Raw genomic sequence first — 22,500 nt, forward strand, 5'->3', positions numbered from 1 at the left:
GGTGAAATGATGAAGTATGACACATAGAATGGAGCTGCTATCCCCGTTTAAATAAGAACATCTCATTCCAGTAGGCCTTTAAGACAAACAGTGTGATGTCTCACGGTAAGAGCCGACTTATTACCACCATTTCTCACTGAAACCTGCCGGTCGACATGTGGTAGGGAACCGTGTTCGCTTGACCGCTCTGTTCCATAGTAAAGCTTCACTGTCACCTTTCGGAAATGTAAACAATGAAACACCGGCTGTGTTTGTGTCGCTAAAGGCGGCCGCAATACACTGCTTCCCACCTACAGCTTTCTTCTTTGATGTCTCCATTGTTCATTGAACAAATTGCAAAAGATTCAGTAACACAGATGTCCATAATACTGTCGAATTATGCGATGAAAAGAGACGACTTATAGCTGTGAACGGTGCGCCGTTTTGTCCTACTCATTTCGGTGGTCTTTGAACTCAGCGTGGTTGTGTGAAGTGTGACCCGACAGTTTGTTTACATGTGTGACTTTCTCCGACACTGCCACAGAAAGACGTGTTTTATGCCACCTCTTCTTTTTTGTCATTTTGTCCACCAAACATTTTATACTGCGCGTGAATGCGCAAAGGTGAGCTTTGTTGATGCTACTGATTTGTGTGACTAATTCTTATTATATATATTGTAATACTGTAATAATATTAATGCTACTATTAAATCATGCATTTAAATGACTTATTAGTGAACTAAAGTTGTTTTATCTTATATGTCTTAGATGGGTCAAATTTCGTTTTAGACTTAGATCGGCCACACTTAATATTAGTCTTAGACGGATCACATTTAGTCTTTGACTTAGACGGGTCACATCTAGTCAGACTTAAATGGGTCACATCTAGTCAGACTTAAATGGGTCACATCTAGTCTTAGACTTAGATGGATGGACATCTACTCTTAGACTTAGATGGGTCACATTTAATCTTAGACTTAGACGGGGCACACCTAGACTTAGACTTAGACAGGTCACATCTATTCAGACTTAAATGGGTCACATCTAGTCAGACTTAGATGGGTCACATCTAGTCAGACTTAGATGGGTCACATCTAGTCAGACTTAAATGGGTCACCACATCTAGTCAGACTTAAATGGGTCATATCTACTCTTAGACTTAGATGGGTCACATTTAATCTTAGACTTAGACTGGGCACATCTAGTCTTAGACTTAGACAGGTCACATCTATTCAGACTTAAATGGGTCACATCTAGTCAGACTTAGATGGGTCACATCTAGTCTTAGACTTAGATCAGCCACACTTAATATTAGTCTTAGACGGATCACATTTAGTCTTTGACTTAGACGGGTCACATCTAGTCAGATTTAAATGGGTCACATCTAGTCAGACTTAAATGGGTCACATCTAGTCTTAGACTTAGATGGATGGACATCTACTCTTAGACTTAGATGGGTCACATTTAATCTTAGACTTAGACGGGGCACATCTAGACTTAGACTTAGACAGGTCACATTTATTCAGACTTAAATGGGTCACATCTAGTCAGACTTAGATGGGTCACACCTAGTCAGACTTAAATGGATCACCACATCTAGTCAGACTTAAATGGGTCATATCTACTCTTAGACTTAGATGGGTCACATTTAATCTTAGACTTAGACTGGGCACATCTAGTCTTAGACTTAGACAGGTCACATCTATTCAGACTTAAATGGGTCACATCTAGTCAGACTTAGATGGGTCACATCTAGTCTTAGACTTAGATCGGCCACACTTAATATTAGTCTTAGACGGATCACATTTAGTCTTTGACTTAGACGGGTCACATCTAGTCAGATTTAAATGGGTCACATCTAGTCAGACTTAAATGGGTCACATCTAGTCTTAGACTTAGATGGATGGACATCTACTCTTAGACTTAGATGGGTCACATTTAATCTTAGACTTAGACGGGGCACATCTAGACTTAGACTTAGACAGGTCACATTTATTCAGACTTAAATGGGTCACATCTAGTCAGACTTAGATGGGTCACACCTAGTCAGACTTAAATGGGTCACCACATCTAGTCAGACTTAAATGGGTCATATCTACTCTTAGACTTAGATGGGTCACATTTAATCTTAGACTTAGACGGGGCACATCTAGTCTTAGACTTAGACAGGTCACATCTATTCAGACTTAAATGGGTCACATCTAGTCAGACTTAGATGGGTCACATCTAGTCAGACTTAAATGGGTCACCACATTTTGTCAGACTTAAATGGGTCATATATAGTCTTGGACTTAGATGGGTTACATCTAGTCAGACTTAAATGGGTCACATCTAGTCTTAGACTTAGATGGGTCACATTTAATCTTAGACTTAGACGATTTATAGACGGGGCACATCTAGTCTTAGACTTAGACAGGTCACATCTAGTCAGACTTAAATGGGTCACATCAGGTCTTAGACTTAGATGGGTCACATCTAGTCAGACTTAAATGGGTCACATATAGTCTTAGACTTAAATGGGTCACATCTAGTCAGACTTAAATGGGTCACATCTAGTCTTAGACTTAGATGGGTCACATCTAGTCAGACTTAAATGGGTCACATCTAGTCAGACTTAAATGGGTCACCACATCTAGTCAGACTTAAATGGGTCATATCTAGTCTTAGACTTAGATGGGTCACATCTAGTCAGACTTAAATGGGTCACATGTAGTCAGACTTAAATGGGTCACCACATCTAGTCAGACTTGAAATCGGTCATATCTAGTCTTAGACTTAGATGGGTCACATCTAGTCAGACTTAGATGGGTCACATCTAGTCAGACTTAAATAGGTCACATCTAGTCGGACTTAAATGGGTCATATCTAGTCTTAGTCTTAGATGGGTCACATCTAGTCAGACTCAAATGGGTCACATCTAATCTTAGACTTAGATGGGTCACATCTAGTCAGACTTAAATGGGTCACATCTAGTCTTAGTCTTAGATGGGTCACATCTAGTCAGACTTAAATGGGTCACATATAGTTTTAGTCTTAGATGGGTCACATCTAGTCAGACTTAAATGGGTCACATCTAGTCTTAGACTTAGATGGGTCACATCTAGTCAGACTTCAATGGGTCACGTCTAGTCTTAGACTTAGATGGGTCACATCTAGTCAGACTTAAATGGGTCACATCTAGTCAGACTTAGATGGGTCACACCTAGTCAGACTTAAATGGGTCACCACATCTAGTCAGACTTAAATGGGTCATATCTACTCTTAGACTTAGATGGGTCACATTTAATCTTAGACTTAGACTGGGCACATCTAGTCTTAGACTTAGACAGGTCACATCTATTCAGACTTAAATGGATCACATCTAGTCAGACTTAGATGGGTCACATCTAGTCTTAGACTTAGATCAGCCACACTTAATATTAGTCTTAGACGGATCACATTTAGTCTTTGACTTAGACGGGTCACATCTAGTCAGATTTAAATGGGTCACATCTAGTCAGACTTAAATGGGTCACATCTAGTCTTAGACTTAGATGGATGGACATCTACTCTTAGACTTAGATGGGTCACATTTAATCTTAGACTTAGACGGGGCACATCTAGACTTAGACTTAGACAGGTCACATTTATTCAGACTTAAATGGGTCACATCTAGTCAGACTTAGATGGGTCACACCTAGTCAGACTTAAATGGATCACCACATCTAGTCAGACTTAAATGGGTCATATCTACTCTTAGACTTAGATGGGTCACATTTAATCTTAGACTTAGACTGGGCACATCTAGTCTTAGACTTAGACAGGTCACATCTATTCAGACTTAAATGGGTCACATCTAGTCAGACTTAGATGGGTCACATCTAGTCTTAGACTTAGATCGGCCACACTTAATATTAGTCTTAGACTGATCACATTTAGTCTTTGACTTAGACGGGTCACATCTAGTCAGATTTAAATGGGTCACATCTAGTCAGACTTAAATGGGTCACATCTAGTCTTAGACTTAGATGGATGGACATCTACTCTTAGACTTAGATGGGTCACATTTAATCTTAGACTTAGACGGGGCACATCTAGACTTAGACTTAGACAGGTCACATTTATTCAGACTTAAATGGGTCACATCTAGTCAGACTTAGATGGGTCACACCTAGTCAGACTTAAATGGGTCACCACATCTAGTCAGACTTAAATGGGTCATATCTACTCTTAGACTTAGATGGGTCACATTTAATCTTAGATTTAGACGGGGCACATCTAGTCTTAGACTTAGACAGGTCACATCTATTCAGACTTAAATGGGTCACATCTAGTCAGACTTAGATGGGTCACATCTAGTCAGACTTAAATGGGTCACCACATTTTGTCAGACTTAAATGGGTCATATATAGTCTTGGACTTAGATGGGTTACATCTAGTCAGACTTAAATGGGTCACCACATCTAGTCAGACTTAAATGGGTCATATCTAGTCTTAGACTTAGATGGGTCACATCTAGTCAGACTTAAATGGGTCACCACATCTAGTCAGACTTGAAATCGGTCATATCTAGTCTTAGACTTAGATGGGTCACATCTAGTCAGACTTAGATGGGTCACATCTAGTCAGACTTAAATGGGTCACATCTAGTCGGACTTAAATGGGTCATATCTAGTCTTAGTCTTAGATGGGTCACATCTAGTCAGACTCAAATGGGTCACATCTAATCTTAGACTTAGATGGGTCACATCTAGTCAGACTTAAATGGGTCACATCTAGTCTTAGTCTTAGATGGGTCACATCTAGTCAGACTTAAATGGGTCACATATAGTTTTAGTCTTAGATGGGTCACATCTAGTCAGACTTAAATGGGTCACATCTAGTCTTAGACTTAGATGGGTCACATCTAGTCAGACTTCAATGGGTCACGTCTAGTCTTAGACTTAGATGGGTCACATCTAGTCAGACTTAAATGGGTCACGTCTAGTCTTAGACTTAGATGGGTCACATCTAGTCTTGGACTTAGATGGGTCACATCTAGTCAGACTTAAATGGGTCATATCTAGTCTTAGACTTAGACGGGCACATCTAGTCTTAGACTTAGACAGGTCATATCTAGTCAGACTTAAATGTGTCACATCTAGTCAGACTTAAATGGGTCACATCTAGTCTTAGCTTTAGATGGGTCACATCTAGTCAAACTTAAATGGGTCACATCTAGTCTTAGACTTAGACGGGGCACATCTAGTCTTAATCTTAGACAGGTCATATCTAGTCAGACTTAAATGGGTCACATCTAGTCTTAGACTTAGATGGGTCACATCTAGTCAGACTTAAATGGGTCACATCTAGTCTTAGACTTAGATGGGTCACATTTAGTCAGACTTAAATGGGTCACATCTAGTCAGACTTAAATGGGTCACATCTAGTCAGACTTAAATGGGTCACATCTAGTCAGACTTAAATGGGTCACCACATCTAGTCAGACTTAAATGGGTCACATCTAGTCAGACTTAAATGGGTCACCACATCTAGTCAGACTTAAATGGGTCACATCTAGTCAGACTTAAATGGGTCACCACATCTAGTCAGACTTAAATGGGTCACATCTAGTCAGACTTAAATGGGTCACCACATCTAGTCAGACTTAAATGGGTCACATCTAGTCAGACTTAAATGGGTCACATCTAGTCAGACTTAAATGGGTCACATCTAGTCAGACTTAAATGGGTCACCACATCTAGTCAGACTTAAATGGGTCACCACATCTAGTCAGACTTAAATGGGTCACATCTGGTCAGACTTAAATGGGTCACCACATCTAGTCAGACTTAAATGGGTCACATCTAGTCAGACTTAAATGGGTCACATCTAGTCAGACTTAAATGGGTCACATCTAGTCAGACTTAAATGGGTCACATCTAGTCAGACTTAAATGGGTCACCACATCTAGTCAGACTTAAATGGGTCACCACATCTAGTCAGACTTAAATGGGTCACATCTAGTCAGACTTAAATGGGTCACATCTGGTCAGACTTAAATGGGTCACCACATCTAGTCAGACTTAAATGGGTCACATCTAGTCAGACTTAAATGGGTCACATCTAGTCAGACTTAAATGGGTCACATCTAGTCAGACTTAAATGGGTCACCACATCTAGTCAGACTTAAATGGGTCACATCTAGTCAGACTTAAATGGGTCACATCTGGTCAGACTTAAATGGGTCACCACATCTAGTCAGACTTAAATGGGTCACATCTTGTCAGACTTAAATGGGTCACATCTAGTCAGACTTAAATGGGTCACCACATCTAGTCAGACTTAAATGGGTCACATCTTGTCAGACTTAAATGGGTCACATCTTGTCAGACTTAAATGGGTCACATCTAGTCAGACTTAAATGGGTCACATCTTGTCAGACTTAAATGGGTCACATCTAGTCAGACTTAAATGGGTCACCACATCTAGTCAGACTTAAATGGGTCACATCTAGTGACATTAATATTATTATAAACATACATATGAGTTGGAAATAAAGTAAAACATGTAGATAATTTAAAAAAGGCATATCTCATATAATGAACATTTCTTTTTTAATACAATAAATAATATTTTTACTGTTTATTATCAAATATTTAATGATATTATTATTTCTATATCATTATAAACACAGTATGTACAAACATTAAATAATAAATATTTAGTTCATTTAAAAGTTATGTAAATGTAGGTCAAATAATAAATCTAAGTGTTTTATACAATATTTAATGGTTTGCTTTTGTTTTTTAAAACATTTATTTTATTGTATTAATTATATGTTAGTATCATAAACATACATAGGTATATGAAATTATATATATATTCTTATATAAAGAAAATGCTGTTTTTTGTACAAGAAATAATATTTTACACTTTATTTTTATTCTTAAAATGTTGTTTTTCACTTTTAAAAATTGAAATAAACATACATACAAATGAAATGTATAAAACAGTATATAAATATATATATATGTAAATATATAAAGTTATATCATTTAAAGAAAGTTGTTTTTTATATAATAAATTATATTTGTACATTTTATTTTTAATGAAAGAATATTTTAAGATGTTATTTATAATTCTATAAAAATAATGATAATTATTATTATAATTAAGGGTAGTTAAATTCAGTTTAGTGTGTTGGTAAATGGGGGGAAAAATACACTTTTACTAAGTTTGAGTGCATCAGAACATTTAATAAATATTGCTGATCCTCCTAATGTGCAAACTGCTAATATTGCTGACACTGCTAGTAATGATGAATAATAATTAGTATGACTAGATCAGGGGTTTCCACACTTTTTCTGCAGGCGAGCTACTTTTCAATTGACCAACTCGAGGGGATCTACCTCATTTATATATATCATTTATATTAATTTATTTATGAAAGAGACATTTTTGTAAACAAGTTAAATGTGTTTAATGATAATACAAGCATGTGTAACACATATAGATGTCTTTCTTTCACAAAGACAAGAATATAAGTTAGTGTATTACCTGATTCTGATGACTTGCATTGATTGGAATCAGACAGTAATGATGATAACGCCCACATTTTCAAATGGAGGAGAAAAAAAGTTGTCCTTTCCGTACAATACCACATGAAAGTGGTTGGGTTTTGGCATCTAATTCATCCAGCTTCCATACACTTTACAAGAAAAACATTGGCGGCAAATTCCGTAGCTTGCTTGATTGACATTCACGGCACCCGAGGGTCTTGTGAGATGACGCTGGCTGCTGCCAGTTCATTATTATGAAAAAATGACAGAGAGGAAGGCGAGAAACACTTTTTATTTCAACAGACTTTCGCGCCGTCCCTTCCGTCAAAACTCTAAAGGCCGACTGCACATTTCCTATCTTCACAATAAAAGCCCTGCTTCATGCTCCCTGCGCTAACAAAATAAGAGTCTCAGAAAGCTGGCGTGCACAAGTGATGTGCACGCCAGCTTTCTGAGGGATCGCTTGTGCACGCCAGTTTTCCGAGACTCTGTATTTAGTTAGCGCAGGCAGCATGAAGCAGGGCTTTTATTGTGAAGATAGGAAATGTGCAGTCGGCCTTTAGAGTTTTGACGGAAGGTACGGCGCGAGAGTCTGTTGAAATAAAAAGTGTTTCTCGCCTTCCTCTCGGTCATATTTTCATAATAATGATCTTGCAGCAGCCAGCGTCATCTCACAAGACCCTCCGGTACCGTGAATGTCATTTAAGTGACGTCTTGGTGAAGATTGATGATCACTCATTTTTAGGTCTATTTTTTTTTAAAAGCCTGGCTGGAGATCGACTGACACACCCCCCGCGGTCGACTGGTAGCTCGCGATCGACGTAATGGGCACCCCTGGACTAGATAAAAGTATCTGGGGTCATCTCCCCCTCAGCTTGACTTCTGGGAACGGGAGTGAAAAGTGTGATATTTGGCCCCGCAGGAAGTACTTCGGCGAGAAGATCGGCTTGTACTTTGCCTGGCTGGGTGTCTACACGCAGCTGCTGGTGCCAGCCTCCATCGTGGGCATCTTTGTGTTCGGCTACGGGGTGGCAACGGTGGACACCAACATCCCCAGGTGAGTATGAGCACTAGCAGTGGTCCTTTGGAGTGTTTGAGTAGCCTCATTGCAGCTTCCTCCTCCAGCCTGGAGATGTGTGACGAGCGTTTCAACTTCACCATGTGTCCTCTGTGCGACGGCGCCTGCGACTTCTGGCAGCTCAGCACCGCCTGCGGCACCGCCAGGGCCTCCCACCTGTTCGACAACCCCGCCACCGTCTTCTTCGCCATCTTCATGTCGCTGTGGGGTGAGGCCGCACCATTCCGTCTTTCCTCTCTCATCCTTTTGACTCGCTTCTGCCTGCAGCCGTCTTGTTCCTGGAGCACTGGAAGCGCCGTCAGATCAGCTTGAGCTTCAGCTGGGACCTGACCGGCATCGAGGAGGACGAGGCAGGCGCGCCTGCCGCACCCATTGGGCAACGTCGACAACTAAATAACACGCCACTCCTCTTTTTTGCAGGAACACCCCAGGCCCAAGTATGAAACTGTCCTGCTCCAGAAGAGACAGTGCAAGCAGAAGAAGAAGAAGAAGAAGAATCAGGTAGGGACATGACTGGAACACTTCTACTTGCTACCAGACAAGCAGACACTTCATTAGGCACACGTGCTCAGCAACCTTTTTGAAAGCAAGAGCTACTTCTTGGGTACTGATTAATGCCAAGGGCTACCAGTTTGATACACACTTAAAATAATTGCCAGAAATAGCCAATTTGCTCAATTTACCTTTAATAAATAAATCTATATATATAGAAAAAATTGGGTACTTCTGTCTGTCATTCCGTCGTACATTTTTTTCCCATTTACGGAAGTTTTTTTGTAGAGAATAAATTATGAAAAAAACACTTAATTGGACAGTTTAAAAGAAGAGAAAACAAGAAAAAAATGCAAATTTAATTTTGAAACATAGTTTATCTTCAATTTCGACTCTTTAAAATTCAAAATTCGACCGAAATATCCATCCATCCATTTTCTACCGCTTATTCCCTTTTGAGGTCGCGGGGGGCGCTGGCGCCTATCTCAGCTACAATCGGGCGGAAGGCAGGGTACACCCTGGACAAGTCGCCACCTCATTGCAGGGCCCGACCGAAATAAATGAAGACAAAAAGTAGCTAATTCGAATCTTTTTGAAAAAATTAAATAAAGAATTTATGGAACATCATTAGTAATTTTTCCTGATTAAGATTAATTTTAGAATTTTGATACATGTTTTAAATAGGTTAAAATCCAATCTGCTCTTTGTTAGAATATATAACAAACTGGACCAAGCTATATTTCTAACAAAGACAAATCATTATTTCTTCTAGATTTTCCAGAACAAAAATTTAAAATAAATTCAAAAGACTTTGAAATAAGATTTAAATTTGATTCTACAGATTTTCTAGATTTGCCAGAATATTTTTTTTCAATTTTAATCATAATAAGTTTGAAGAAATATTTCACAAATATTCTTCATCGAAAAAACAGAAGCTAAAGTGAATTAAATTAAAATGTATTTATTATTCTTTACAATAAAAAAAATAAAATACATTTACTTGAACATTGATGTAAATTGTCAGGAAAGAAGAGGAAGGAATTTAAAAGGTAAAAAGGTATATGTGTTTAAAAACCCTAAAATTTTTAAGGTTCTACTTTTTTCTCTAAAATTGTCTTTCTGAAAGTTTATAAGAAGCAAAGTAAAAAAATAAATTAATTTATTTAAACAAGTGAAGACCAAGTCTTTAGAATACTTTCTTGGATTTTCAAATTCTATTTGAGTTTTGTCTCTCTTAGAATTAAAAATGTCAAGCAAAGCGAGACCAGCTTGCTAGTAAATAAATACAATTTAAAAAATAGAGGCAGCTCACTGGTAAGTGCTGCTATTTGAGCTATTTTTAGAACAGGCCAGCGGGCGACCTGGTGCCCGCGTTGGTGACCCCTGCTGTAAATACTCATTTAAAAATCTGCATCCATACATTTATTGTACTTTAAAAAAATGACCTGGAGTGAAGTGAAGTGAATTATATTTATATAGCGCTTTTCTCTAGTGACTCAAAGCGCTTTACATAGTGAAACCCAATATCTAAGTTGCATTTAAACCAGTGTGGGTGGCACTGGGAGCAGGTGGGTAAAGTGTCTTGCCCAAGGACACAACGGCAGTGACTAGGATGGCAGAAGCGGGAATCGAACCTGCAACCCTCAAGTTGCTGGCACGGCCACTCTACCAACCGAGCTATACCGCCCCGGAGTGCATTTCACAGTGGGGAAAACAATCGGTTTCTATATTAACAAGTACAATGCAGAATACAGACTTTTGGAATACCAGAAAAAAGAACACACTGCTCAGGCAGCATTACTTCAGCGGGTGAGTTCATTGTAAAGGATATCATGGCCAGTGCAACAATAGCAATTTACAGCGCATGCAGAGGTAGGAAAATACAATAAACTGACAAGGATGCAGCAGATCACTGGATGATGTAAACCAGGGGTGCCCATTACGTCGATCGCGAGCTACCAGTCGACCGCGGGGGGTGTGTCAGTCGATCTCCAGCCAGGCTTTTAAAAAAAATAGACCTAAAAATGAGTGATCATCAATCTTCACCAAGACGTCACTTAAATGACATTCACGATACCGGAGGGTCTTGTGAGATGACGCTGGCTGCTGCAAGATCATTATTATGAAAATATGACCGAGAGGAAGGCGAGAAACACTTTTTATTTCAACAGACTCTCGCACCGTACCTTCCGTCAAAACTCTAAAGGCCGACTGCACATTTCTTATCTTCACAATAAAAGCCCTGCTTCATGCTGCCTGCGCTAACTAAATACAGAGTCTCGGAAAACTGGCGTGCACAAGCGATCCCTCAGAAAGTAGGCGTGCACATCACTTGTGCACGCCAGCTTTCCGAGACTCTTATTTTGTTAGCGCAGACAGCATGAAGCAGGGCTTTTATTGTGAAGATAGGAAATGTGCAGTCGGCCTTTAGAGTTTTGACGGAAGGGACGGCGCGAAAGTCTGTTGAAATAAAAAGAGTTTCTCGCCTTCCTCTCTGTCATTTTTTCATAATAATGAACTGGCAGCAGCCAGCGTCATCTCACAAGACCCTCGGGTGCCGTGAATGTCAATCAAGCAAGCTACGGAATTTGCCGCCAATGTTTTTCTTGTAAAGTGTATGGAAGCTGGATGAATTAGATGCCAAAAAGCAACCACTTTCATCTGGTATTGTACAGAAAGGACAACTTTTTTTCTCCTCCATTTGAAAATGTGGGCGTTATCATCATTACTGTCTGATTCCAATCAATGCAAGTCATCAGAATCAGGTAAAACACCAACTTATATTCTTGTCTTTGTGAAAGAAAGACATCTATATGTGTTACACATGCTTGTATTATCATTAAACACATTTAACTTGTTTACAAAAATGTCTCTTTCATAAATAAATAAATATAAATGATATGTATAAATGAGGTAGATCCCCTCGAGTTGGTCAATTGAAAAGTAGCTCGCCTGCAGAAAAAGTGTGGGCACGCCTGATCTAGATTGTCTCAGTCAAGTGGGCGGGGTCTGATGTTGGCCCACTTCCTGTCTACTCCCTCCCGCCACAGTCCGAGAGCCCGCCTGTGATGTGTCCTTGTGTCCTGCAGCCCGCCAAGCAGGAGGAGGATGGGACAGAGACAGGGAAGGACAGATGGAGGAGACAACTTCTCTCAGCCATGGCTGCAGGAAGACTGGTAACCCCGCCCCCTTCTTCCTCTTCCTCCTTTAACTTCCTTTCTCCTGCACGCTGTTCTTCTCTTCCTGTCCCATCTTCTGGCTGCTGCCTGGCAGGTATTTACTTCCCTCATGTTCTCCCAGTCCCACGCCTTGCTCAATAGCAGCAGTCTGGGCTTTTCACTCCAGAGACAGCCATCGTCTGCGCCCATATTTGGCAGTTTGACGAATATCTTCTTCTGCACCTACTAACTTTTACAAAAATATTATCTCCATATGTCAGTCGCAGATATGTTGCCAAATGAGTTATTTACACAGAAATGTTGTGTAAATGTTCATGTACATTACTTCATTGTTTATAGATAGATAGATAGTACTTTATTGATTCCTTCAGGAGAGTACCTTCAGGAAAATGTAATTTCCAAACAGTGTCTGTAACACGGCAGTAAAACGGCGGATCAAACAAAACAGAAGTCATGGTCATGGCCGCAGATACAGAATATACGTTGTGAAATTAGATATTTATGTTTATTTACATACCTTAATTGTTTCCAAACAGTGTCTGTAACACGGCAGTAAAACGGCGGATCAAACAAAACAGAAGTCATGGTCATGGAGCCACTAGCTGCGCAAGCTAGCTCTCCAATCAGCTAAACAGACTCAATAACTCCACGCTGACGTTTTGCTGAATTTACAGAGGAATTTGTGGAAGTGAAACAATACAAAAAGAATGTAAGTTAATAATACTAAAACAGTCGCTCATAAATGTGTTTGCATTTTAGCTAATGCTAATGATGCTAGCAGATCCAGCGATTTTTTGCACCGATATTTGGCAGTTTGATGAATATTGCAATCAACTGTTTTTCTTCTTCTTCCTACACCACATTGTCCGGACTATAGAGCGTATATAACTTTTAGAAAAATATTATCTCCATCTATAAGTCACAGATATGTTGTCAAATGAGTTATTTACACAGAAGTATTTTGTAAATGTTTCTTTAAAAACCTTAATTGTTTCCAAACAGTGTCTGTAACACGGCAGTAAAACGGCGGATCAAACAAAACAGACGTCATGGTCATGGAGCCACTAGCTGCGCAAGCTAGCTCTCCAATCAGCTAAACAGACTCAATAAATCCACGCTGACGTTTTGCTGAATTTACTGAGGAATCTGTGGAAGTGAAACAATACAAAAAGAATGTAAGTTGCTAATGCTAACGATGCTAGCAGATCCAGCGATTTTCTTCACCAATATTTGGCAGTTTGATGAATATTGCGATCAACGTTTTTTCTTCTTCTTCCTACACCACATTGTCCGGACTATAGAGCGTATATAACTTTGAGCAAAATATTATCTCCATATATAAATCACAGATGTGTTGTCAAATGAGTTATTTACACAGAAATATTTTGTAAATGTTTCTTTAAAAACCTTAATTGTTTCCAAACAGTGTCTGTAACAGGGCAGTAAAACGGCGGATCAAACAAAACAGAAGTCATGGTCATGGAGCCACTAGCTGCGCAAGCTAGCTCTCCAATCAGCTAAACAGACTCTGTAACTCCACGCTGACGTTTTGCTGAATTTACTGAGGAGTTTGTGAAAGTGAAACAATACAAAAAGAATGTAAGTTAATAATACTAAAACAGTCGCTCATAAACGTGTTTGCATAAAAGCTAATGCTAACTATACTAGAAGATCCAGCGATTTTCCTCACCAATATTTGGCAGTTTGATGAATATTGCGATCAACTTTTTTTCTTCTTCTTCCTACACCACATTTTCCGGATTATAGAGCGTATACAACTTTTAGAAAAATATTATCTCCATATATAAATCACATATATGTTGTCAAATGAGTTATTTACACAGAAGTATTTTGTAAATGTTTCTTTAAAAACCTTAATTGTTTCCAAACAGTGTCTGTAACAGGGCAGTAAAACGGCGGATCAAACAAAACAGAAGTCATGGTCATGGAGCCACTAGCTGCGCAAGCTAGCTCTCCAATCAGCTAAACAGACTCAATAACTCCACGCTGACGTTTTGCTGAATTTACTGAGGAATCTGTGGAAGTGAAACAATACAAAAAGAATGTAAGTTGCTAATGCTAACGATGCTAGCAGATCCAGCGATTTTCTTCACCAATATTTGGCAGTTTGATGAATATTGCAATCAACTGTTTTTCTTCTTCTTCCTACACCACATTTTCCGGACTATAAAGCGTATATAACTTTTAGAAAAATATTATCTCCATATATAAATCACAGGTATGTTGTCAAATGAGTTATTTACACGGAAATATTTTGCAAATGTTTCTTTAAAAGCCTTAATTGTTTCCAAACAGTGTCTGTAACACGGCAGTAAAACGGTGGATCAAACAAAACAGAAGTCATGGTCATGGCCGCAGATACAGAATATACGTTGTGAAATTAGATATTTATGTTTATTTACATACCTTAATTGTTTCCAAACAGTGTCTGTAACAGGGCAGTAAAACGGCGGATCAAACAAAACAGAAGTCATGGTCATGGAGCCACTAGCTGCGCAAGCTAGCTCTCCAATCAGCTAAACAGACTCAATAACTCCACGCTGACGTTTTGCTGAATTTACTGAGGAATTTGTGGAATAATAATAATACTAAAACAGTCGCTCATAAATGTGTTTGCATAAAAGCTAATGCTAACGATGCTAGCAGATCCAGCGATTTTTTGCACCGATATTTGGCAGTTTGATGAATATTGCAATCAACTGTTTTTCTTCTTCTTCCTACACCACATTGTCCGGACTATAGAAGGTATATAACTTTTAGAAAAATATTATCTCCATATATAAGTCACAGATATGTTGTCAAATGAGTTATTTACACAGAAGTATTTTGTAAATGTTTCTTTAAAAACCTTAATTGTTTCCAAACAGTGTCTGTAACACGGCAGTAAAACGGCGGATCAAACAAAACAGAAGTCATGGTCATGGAGCCACTAGCTGCGCAAGCTAGCTCTCCAATCAGCTAAACAGACTCAATAACTCCACGCTGACGTTTTGCTGAATTTACTGAGGAATTTGTGGAAGTGAAACAATACAAAAAGAATGTAAGTTAATAATACTAACACAGACGCTTGTAAACGTGTTTGCATATTAGCTAAAGCTAATGATGCTAGCAGATCCAGCGATTATCTGCGCCGATATTTGGCAGTTTGACAAATATTTTATTCTTCTTCCTGTACCGTATTTTGCGGACTATAGAGCGCACCTACTAACTTTTAGAAAAATATTATCTCCATATATAAGTTGCAGATATGTTGTCAAATGACTTATTTACACAGAAATATTTTGTAAATGTTTATCTACACAACGTAATTGTTTCCAAATGGTGTCTGTACCAGGGCAGTAAAACGGTTGATCAAACAAAACAGAAGTTTCGGGGTGGCAGGGGGGGCTGGAGCCTATCTCAGCTGCATTCGGGCGGAAGGCAGGGTACACCCTGGACCATACTTGCCAACGCTCCCGGATTTTCCGGGAGACTCTCGAAATTCAGCGCTTCACTCGAAAAAATTTTCTCCTGAAATTCAGGCGGAGCTGGAGGCCACGCCCCCTCCGGCTCCATGCAGACCTGAGTGAGGACATCCTGTTTTCAAGTCCGCTTTCCCACAATACAAACAGCGTGTCTGCCCAATGATGTTATAACTGTAGAATGATCGAGGGCGAGTTCTTGTTTTTTTTTATGTGGGTTTATTTTTAGGCAGTTTCATTAACGTCCTCCCAGCCCGGTAACAACACACAACAACAGCAGTCACGTTTTCGTCTGCCGTAAACAGCAATGGTGTGACACTCTTAAACAAGACAATACTGCCATCTACTGTACATGCATATGGTTAGAAAAATAGTGACAGAGAATAGAACAAGGATGGACAATTCAACTCATCAATGAGCAGATGAGTGTTATGTGTAAACAGATGAACACTGAAATTCAAGTATTTATTTTATTTATATATATATATATACATATATATATATATATATATATCCATCCATCCATCCATTTTCTACCGCTTATTCCCTTTCGGGGTCGCGGGGGGCGCTGGCGCCTATCTCAGCTACAATCGGGCGGAAGGCAGGGTACACCCTGGACAAGTCGCCACCTCATCGCAGGGCCAACACAGATAGACAGACAACATTCACACTCACATTCACACACTAGGGCCAATTTAGTGTTGCGAATCAACCTATCCCCAGGTGCATGTCTTTGGAAGTGGGAGGAAGCCGGAGTACCCGGAGGGAACCCACGCATTCACGGGGAGAACATGCAAACTCCACACAGAAAGATCCAGAGCCTGGATTTGAACCCAGGACTGCAGGAACTTCGTATTGTGAGGCAGACGCACTAACCCCTCTGCCACCGTGAAGCCCTATATATATATATATATATATATATATATATATATATATATATATATATAGCGAGAATTCACTGAAAGTCAAGTATTTATTTTATATGTATATATATATATATATATATATATATATATATATATATATATATATATATATATATATATATACATATATATATGAAATACTTGACTTGGCGAATTCTAGCTATAAATATACTCCTCCCCTCTTAACTACGTCCCCCCGGCCCACCCCCCCCCACCACCCCCCCCTCAATTCAACCCTTAACTCATCAATGAGTAGATGAGTGTTGTGTGTGTGTATATGTGTAAATAGATGAACACTGAAATTCAAGTATTTATTTGATTTATATATATATATATATATAGCGAGAATTCACTGAAAGTCAAGTATTTATTTTATATATATATATATATATATATATATATATATATATATATATATATATATATATATAAATGAAATACTTGACTTGGCGAATTCTAGCTATAAATATACTTTTCCCCTCTTAACAACGTCCCCCCGGCCCCAACCCAACCCCCCCCCTTCAATTCAACCCTTAACTCATCAATGAGTAGATGAATGTTGTGTGTGTGTATATGTGTAAATAGATGAACACTGAAATTCAAGTATTTATTTTATTTATATACACATATATATATAGCGAGAATTCACTGAAATTCAAGTATTTATTTTATATATATATATAAATGAAATTCTTGACTTGGCCCCCCCCCCCCCCCCCCCCCCCCCCCCCCAGCCCCCCCGGCCTCCACCTCCCGAAATCGGAGGTCTCAAGGTTGGCAAGTATGCCCTGGACAACATGTCAAATAAAGATAATAAGAAAATTGAGAAGATGGTGAGTTATTGTAATGTAGAGAAATGTCATTTTTGACTGATTTTCCCAAAAGATTATCCATATGTAGATATTAAATGTTGATGTTCCTCTTAGACGGACACAATAAACACACAACTAACAAATAATGTTCCAAAAATACCTTCCAGCTTTGTTTACTGACATATAATATTCATGTTTACATAACTTTTACTGCAAATGAATGCAGCTGACACCCCGAAAAGGGACAAGCGGTAGGAAATGGATGGAATATCACCTCCAAATCTGGTTTATCGGCCACCTTGGAGAAGGTGTCTTTGACCCCTGCTGAAGCTAAGATGTCTTCAAGGTGTGTGCACTCCTGACCCACTTCTGTCAGCTTCCATCCCAGATGATTTGCACTTTATTCCAAGTGACCAGCAGGGTCTAGAACATTAGTCCGCCTTAGGATCCCTCGTGTCGACCTTCACAAGTGTGGCCAAAGCTAGTTTGTTCCCCTCGGCCTACACATGAATATGACATGTTTACACATCACAATCACTCATCATCATCTCCATTTGAGACATTTTCATGCCGCTTTTTACAAACCTTGTTTCCATATGAGTTGGGAAATTGTGTTCGATGTAAATATAAACAGAATACAATGATTTTCAAAACCTTTTCAAGCCATATTCAGTTGAATATGCTACAAAGACAACATAATTGATGTTCAAACTCCTACAATTTTTTTTTTTTTGTAATTAATCATTAACTTAGAATTTCATGGCTGCAACATGTGCCAAAGTAGTTAGGAAAGGGCATGTTCACCACTGTGTTACATCACCTTTTCTTTTAACAACACTCAAAAAACGTTTGGGAACTGAGGAAACTAATTGTTGAAGCTTTGAAAGTGGAATTCTTTCCCATTCTTGTTTTATGTAGAGCTTCAGTCCTTCAACAGTCCGGGGTCTCCGCTGTCCTATTTTACGCTTCATAATGCGCCACACATTTTCCATGGGAGACAGGTCTGGACTGCAGGCGGGCCAGGAAAGTACCCGCACTCTTTTACTACGAAGCCATGCTGTTGTAACACGTGCTGAATGTGGCTTGGCATTGCTGAAATAAGCAGGGGCGTCCATGAAAAAGACGGCGCTTAGATGGCAGCATATGTTCCAAAACCTGTATGTACCTTTCAGCATTAATGGTGCCTTCACAGATGTGTAAGTTACCCATGCCTTGGGCACTAATGCACCCCCATACCATCACACATGCTGACTTTTCAACTTTGCGTCGATAACAGTCTGGATGGTTCGCTTCCCCTTTGGTCTGGATGACACAATGCCAAATTTTTCAAAAACAATTTGAAATGTGGACTCGTCAGACCACAGAACACTTTTCCAATTTGCATCAGTCCATCTTAGGTGATCTCGGGCCCAGAGAAGCCGGCGGCGTTTCTGGATGTTGTTGATAAATGGCTTTCGCTTTGCATAGTACAGCTTTAACTTGCACTTACAGATGTAGCGACCAACTGTATTTAGTGACAGTGGTTTTCTGAAGTGTTCCTGAGCCCATGTGGTGATATCCTTTAGAGATTGATGTGGGTTTTTGATACAGTGCCGTCTGAGGGATGGAAGGTCACGGTCATTCAATGTTGGTTTCCGGCCATGCCGCTTACGTGGAGTGATTTCTCCAGATTCTCTGAACCTTTTGATGATATTATGGAGCGTAGATGTTGAAATCCTTAAATTTCTTGCAATTGCACTTTGAGAAAGGTTGTTCTTAAACTGTTTTGACTATTTGCTCACGCAGTTGTGGACAAAGGGGTGTACCTCGCCCCATCCTTTCTTGTGAAAGACTAAGGAAGCTGTTTTTATACCCAATCATGGCACCCACCTGTTCCCAATTAGCCTGCACACCTGTGGGATGTTCCAAATAAGTGTTTGATGAGCATTCCTCAACTTTATCAGTATTTATTGCCACCTTTCCCAACTTCTTTGTCACGTGTTGCTGGCATCAAATTCTAAAGTTAATGATTATTTGCAAAAACAATAATAATAATATGTATATATTACATGTTATTATGAATAATAATATATGAATATATACACACACACATACATATGCACACATACATACATACAACTTTCAGTATTCATTGCCACCTTTCCCAACTTTGTCACATGTTATGGCATCAAATTCTAAAGTCAATGATTATTTGCACAAAAAAAAATGTTTATGAGTTTGAACATCAAATATGTTGTCTTTGTAGCATATTCAACTGAATATGGCTTGAAAAGGATTTGCAAATCATTGTATTCTGTTTATATTTACATCTAACACAATTTCCCAACTCATATGCAAACGGGGTTTGTAGTTCAATAGTAAAACTTACAAACGTTGACTGGAGTGATGAATGAAGAATCCGTACGAGTAGAAGCGCTATGGACGGCTGGAAAAATGGAATGGCACTTTTACTTCCGGTTGAAGGCACTCAATGAAAGGGCGCTGCAGCACCTGCGGTGAGCCCACTGAAAGTTTAAAGTTTAGGAAAAATGTAGCAGCTTACGGTATCTCTTTAAAATGTATTATCGGATGTCTGTAACGAATTATTGAATTTACGTTATTCTCTTGTGTGGTCAACATGTGGAACTAAGGAGAGAGAAAGAGGACTTGTGTGGTCAACATGTGGAACTAAGGAGAGAGAAAGAGGACTTGTGTGGTCAACATGTGGAACTAAGGAGAGAGAAAGAGGACTTGTGTGGTCAACAGCAGAGAAACCGCTTAGTTGTTCATCGGATTGGGTTCTTTTGGAGTGGATTAGTAACAAAAAGGGAGGTAACACTATTTATGGAGGTAAACATGCTCTAGATGGCATGTTTGTTCCAGAGAAGCCAAATCTGCCTCCAGTATCACACACACGATGATGAAGAGGAGGAAAAGAAGATTTGAGTGGAGGGATGGTGAGGGCGGGCTGAGTGGGAGTGATGCATGCTGGGCAGAAAGCCAGAGGTAAGATTAGTGAGCGTCACCATGGTGACACACATCTCCTCTGGCACACCCCATGGGAACAGCAAACATGCATGTCCTGTACACTAATACTTGTATACTGTACTTTCTCTCTCCTTAGTTCCACATGTTGACCACACAAGTCCTCTTTCTCTCTCCTTAGTTCCACATGTTGACCACACAAGTCCTCTTTCTGTCTCCTTAGTTCCACATGTTGACCACACAAGTCCTCTTTCTGTCTCCTTAGTTCCACATGTTGACCACACAAGTCCTCTTTCTCTCTCCTTAGTTCCACTTGTTGACCACACAAGTCCTCTTTCTGTCTCCTTAGTTCCACATGTTGACCACACAAGTCCTCTTTCTCTCTCCTTAGTTCCACTTGTTGACCACACAAGTCCTCTTTCTGTCTCCTTAGTTCCACATGTTGACCACACAAGTCCTCTTTCTGTCTCCTTAGTTCCACATGTTGACCACACAAGTCCTCTTTCTCTCTCCTTAGTTCCACTTGTTGACCACACAAGTCCTCTTTCTGTCTCCTTAGTTCCACATGTTGACCACACAAGTCCTCTTTCTGTCTCCTTAGTTCCACATGTTGACCACACAAGTCCTCTTTCTCTCTCCTTAGTTCCACATGTTGACCACACAAGTCCTCTTTGTCTCTCCTTAGTTCCACATATTGACCACACAAGTCCTCTTTCTCTCTCCTTAGTTCCACATGTTGACCACACAAGTCCTCTTTCTCTCTCCTTAGTTCCACATGTTGACCACACAAGTCCTCTTTCTGTCTCCTTAGTTCCACATGTTGACTACACAAGTTCTCTTTGTCTCTCCTTAGTTCCACATGTTGACCACACAAGTCCTCTTTGTCTCTCCTTAGTTCCACATATTGACCACACAAGTCCTCTTTCTCTCTCCTAAGTTCCACATGTTGACCACACAAGTCCTCTTTCTCTCTCCTTAGTTCCACATGTTGACCACACAAGTCCTCTTAGTCTCTCCTTAGTTCCACATGTTGACCACACAAGTCCTCTTTCTGTCTCCTTAGTTCCACATGTTGACCACACAAGTCCTCTTTCTCTCTCCTTAGTTCCACATGTTGACCACACAAGTCCTCTTTCACTCTCCTTAGTTCCACATGTTGACCACACAAGTCCTCTTTCTGTCTACTTAGTTCCACATGTGACCACACAAGTCCTCTTTCTCTCTCCTTAGTTCCACATGTCGACCACACAAGTCCTCTTTCTCTCTTCTTAGTTCCACATGTTGACCACACAAGTCCTTTTTATCTCTCCTTAGTTCCACATGTTGACCACACAAGTCCTCTTTCTGTCTCCTTAGTTCCACATGTTGACCACACAAGTCCTCTTTCTCTCTCCTTAGTTCCACATGTTGACCACACAAGTCCTCTTTCTCTCTCCTTAGTTCCACATGTTGACCACACAAGTCCTCTTTGTCTCTCCTTAGTTCCACATGTAGACCACACAAGTCCTCTTTCTGTCTCCTTAGTTCCACATGTTGACCACACAAGTCCTCTTTCTCTCTCCTTAGTTCCACATGTTGACCACACAAATCCTCTTTCTCTCTCCTTAGTTCCACATGTTGACCACACAAGTCCTCTTTCTCTCTCCTTAGTTCCACATGTTGACCACACAAGTCCTCTTTCTCTCTCCTTAGTTCCACATGTTGACCACACAAGTCCTCTTTCACTCTCCTTAGTTCCACATGTTGACCACACAAGTCCTCTTTCTCTCTCCTTAGTTCCACATGTTGACCACACAAGTCCTCTTTCTCTCTCCTTAGTTCCACATGTTGACCACACAAGTCCTCTTTCTCTCTCCTTAGTTCCACATGTTGACCACACAAGTCCTCTTTCTCTCTCCTTAGTTCCACATGTTGACCACACAAGTCCTCTTTCACTCTCCTTAGTTCCACATGTTGACCACACAAGTCCTCTTTCTGTCTACTTAGTTCCACATGTGACCACACAAGTCCTCTTTCTCTCTCCTTAGTTCCACATGTCGACCACACAAGTCCTCTTTCTCTCTTCTTAG

General features: G+C 39.8%; 1 protein-coding gene across 2 annotated transcripts in view; it reads left to right on the top strand.

Moving 5' to 3' along the window:
• The window catches only part of ano2b (anoctamin 2b), a 176,693-nt gene that overhangs the window by 91,523 nt on the left and 62,670 nt on the right, over nucleotides 1–22,500 (top strand). The window contains exons 11-15 of one of the 2 annotated variants that reach the window (XM_061914224.1): nucleotides 8,421–8,555; nucleotides 8,624–8,784; nucleotides 8,844–8,926; nucleotides 8,997–9,077; nucleotides 12,158–12,244. In XM_061914224.1, the coding sequence (XP_061770208.1) occupies nucleotides 8,421–8,555; nucleotides 8,624–8,784; nucleotides 8,844–8,926; nucleotides 8,997–9,077; nucleotides 12,158–12,244 (547 nt within the window). The remainder of the gene's footprint in view (nucleotides 1–8,420; nucleotides 8,556–8,623; nucleotides 8,785–8,843; nucleotides 8,927–8,996; nucleotides 9,078–12,157; nucleotides 12,245–22,500) is intronic. The other variant, XM_061914225.1, reaches the window with a different exon arrangement.

This window comes from Nerophis ophidion, linkage group LG10 (genome assembly GCF_033978795.1).
Source record: "Nerophis ophidion isolate RoL-2023_Sa linkage group LG10, RoL_Noph_v1.0, whole genome shotgun sequence".
Taxonomy (NCBI): Eukaryota; Metazoa; Chordata; class Actinopteri; order Syngnathiformes; family Syngnathidae; genus Nerophis; species Nerophis ophidion.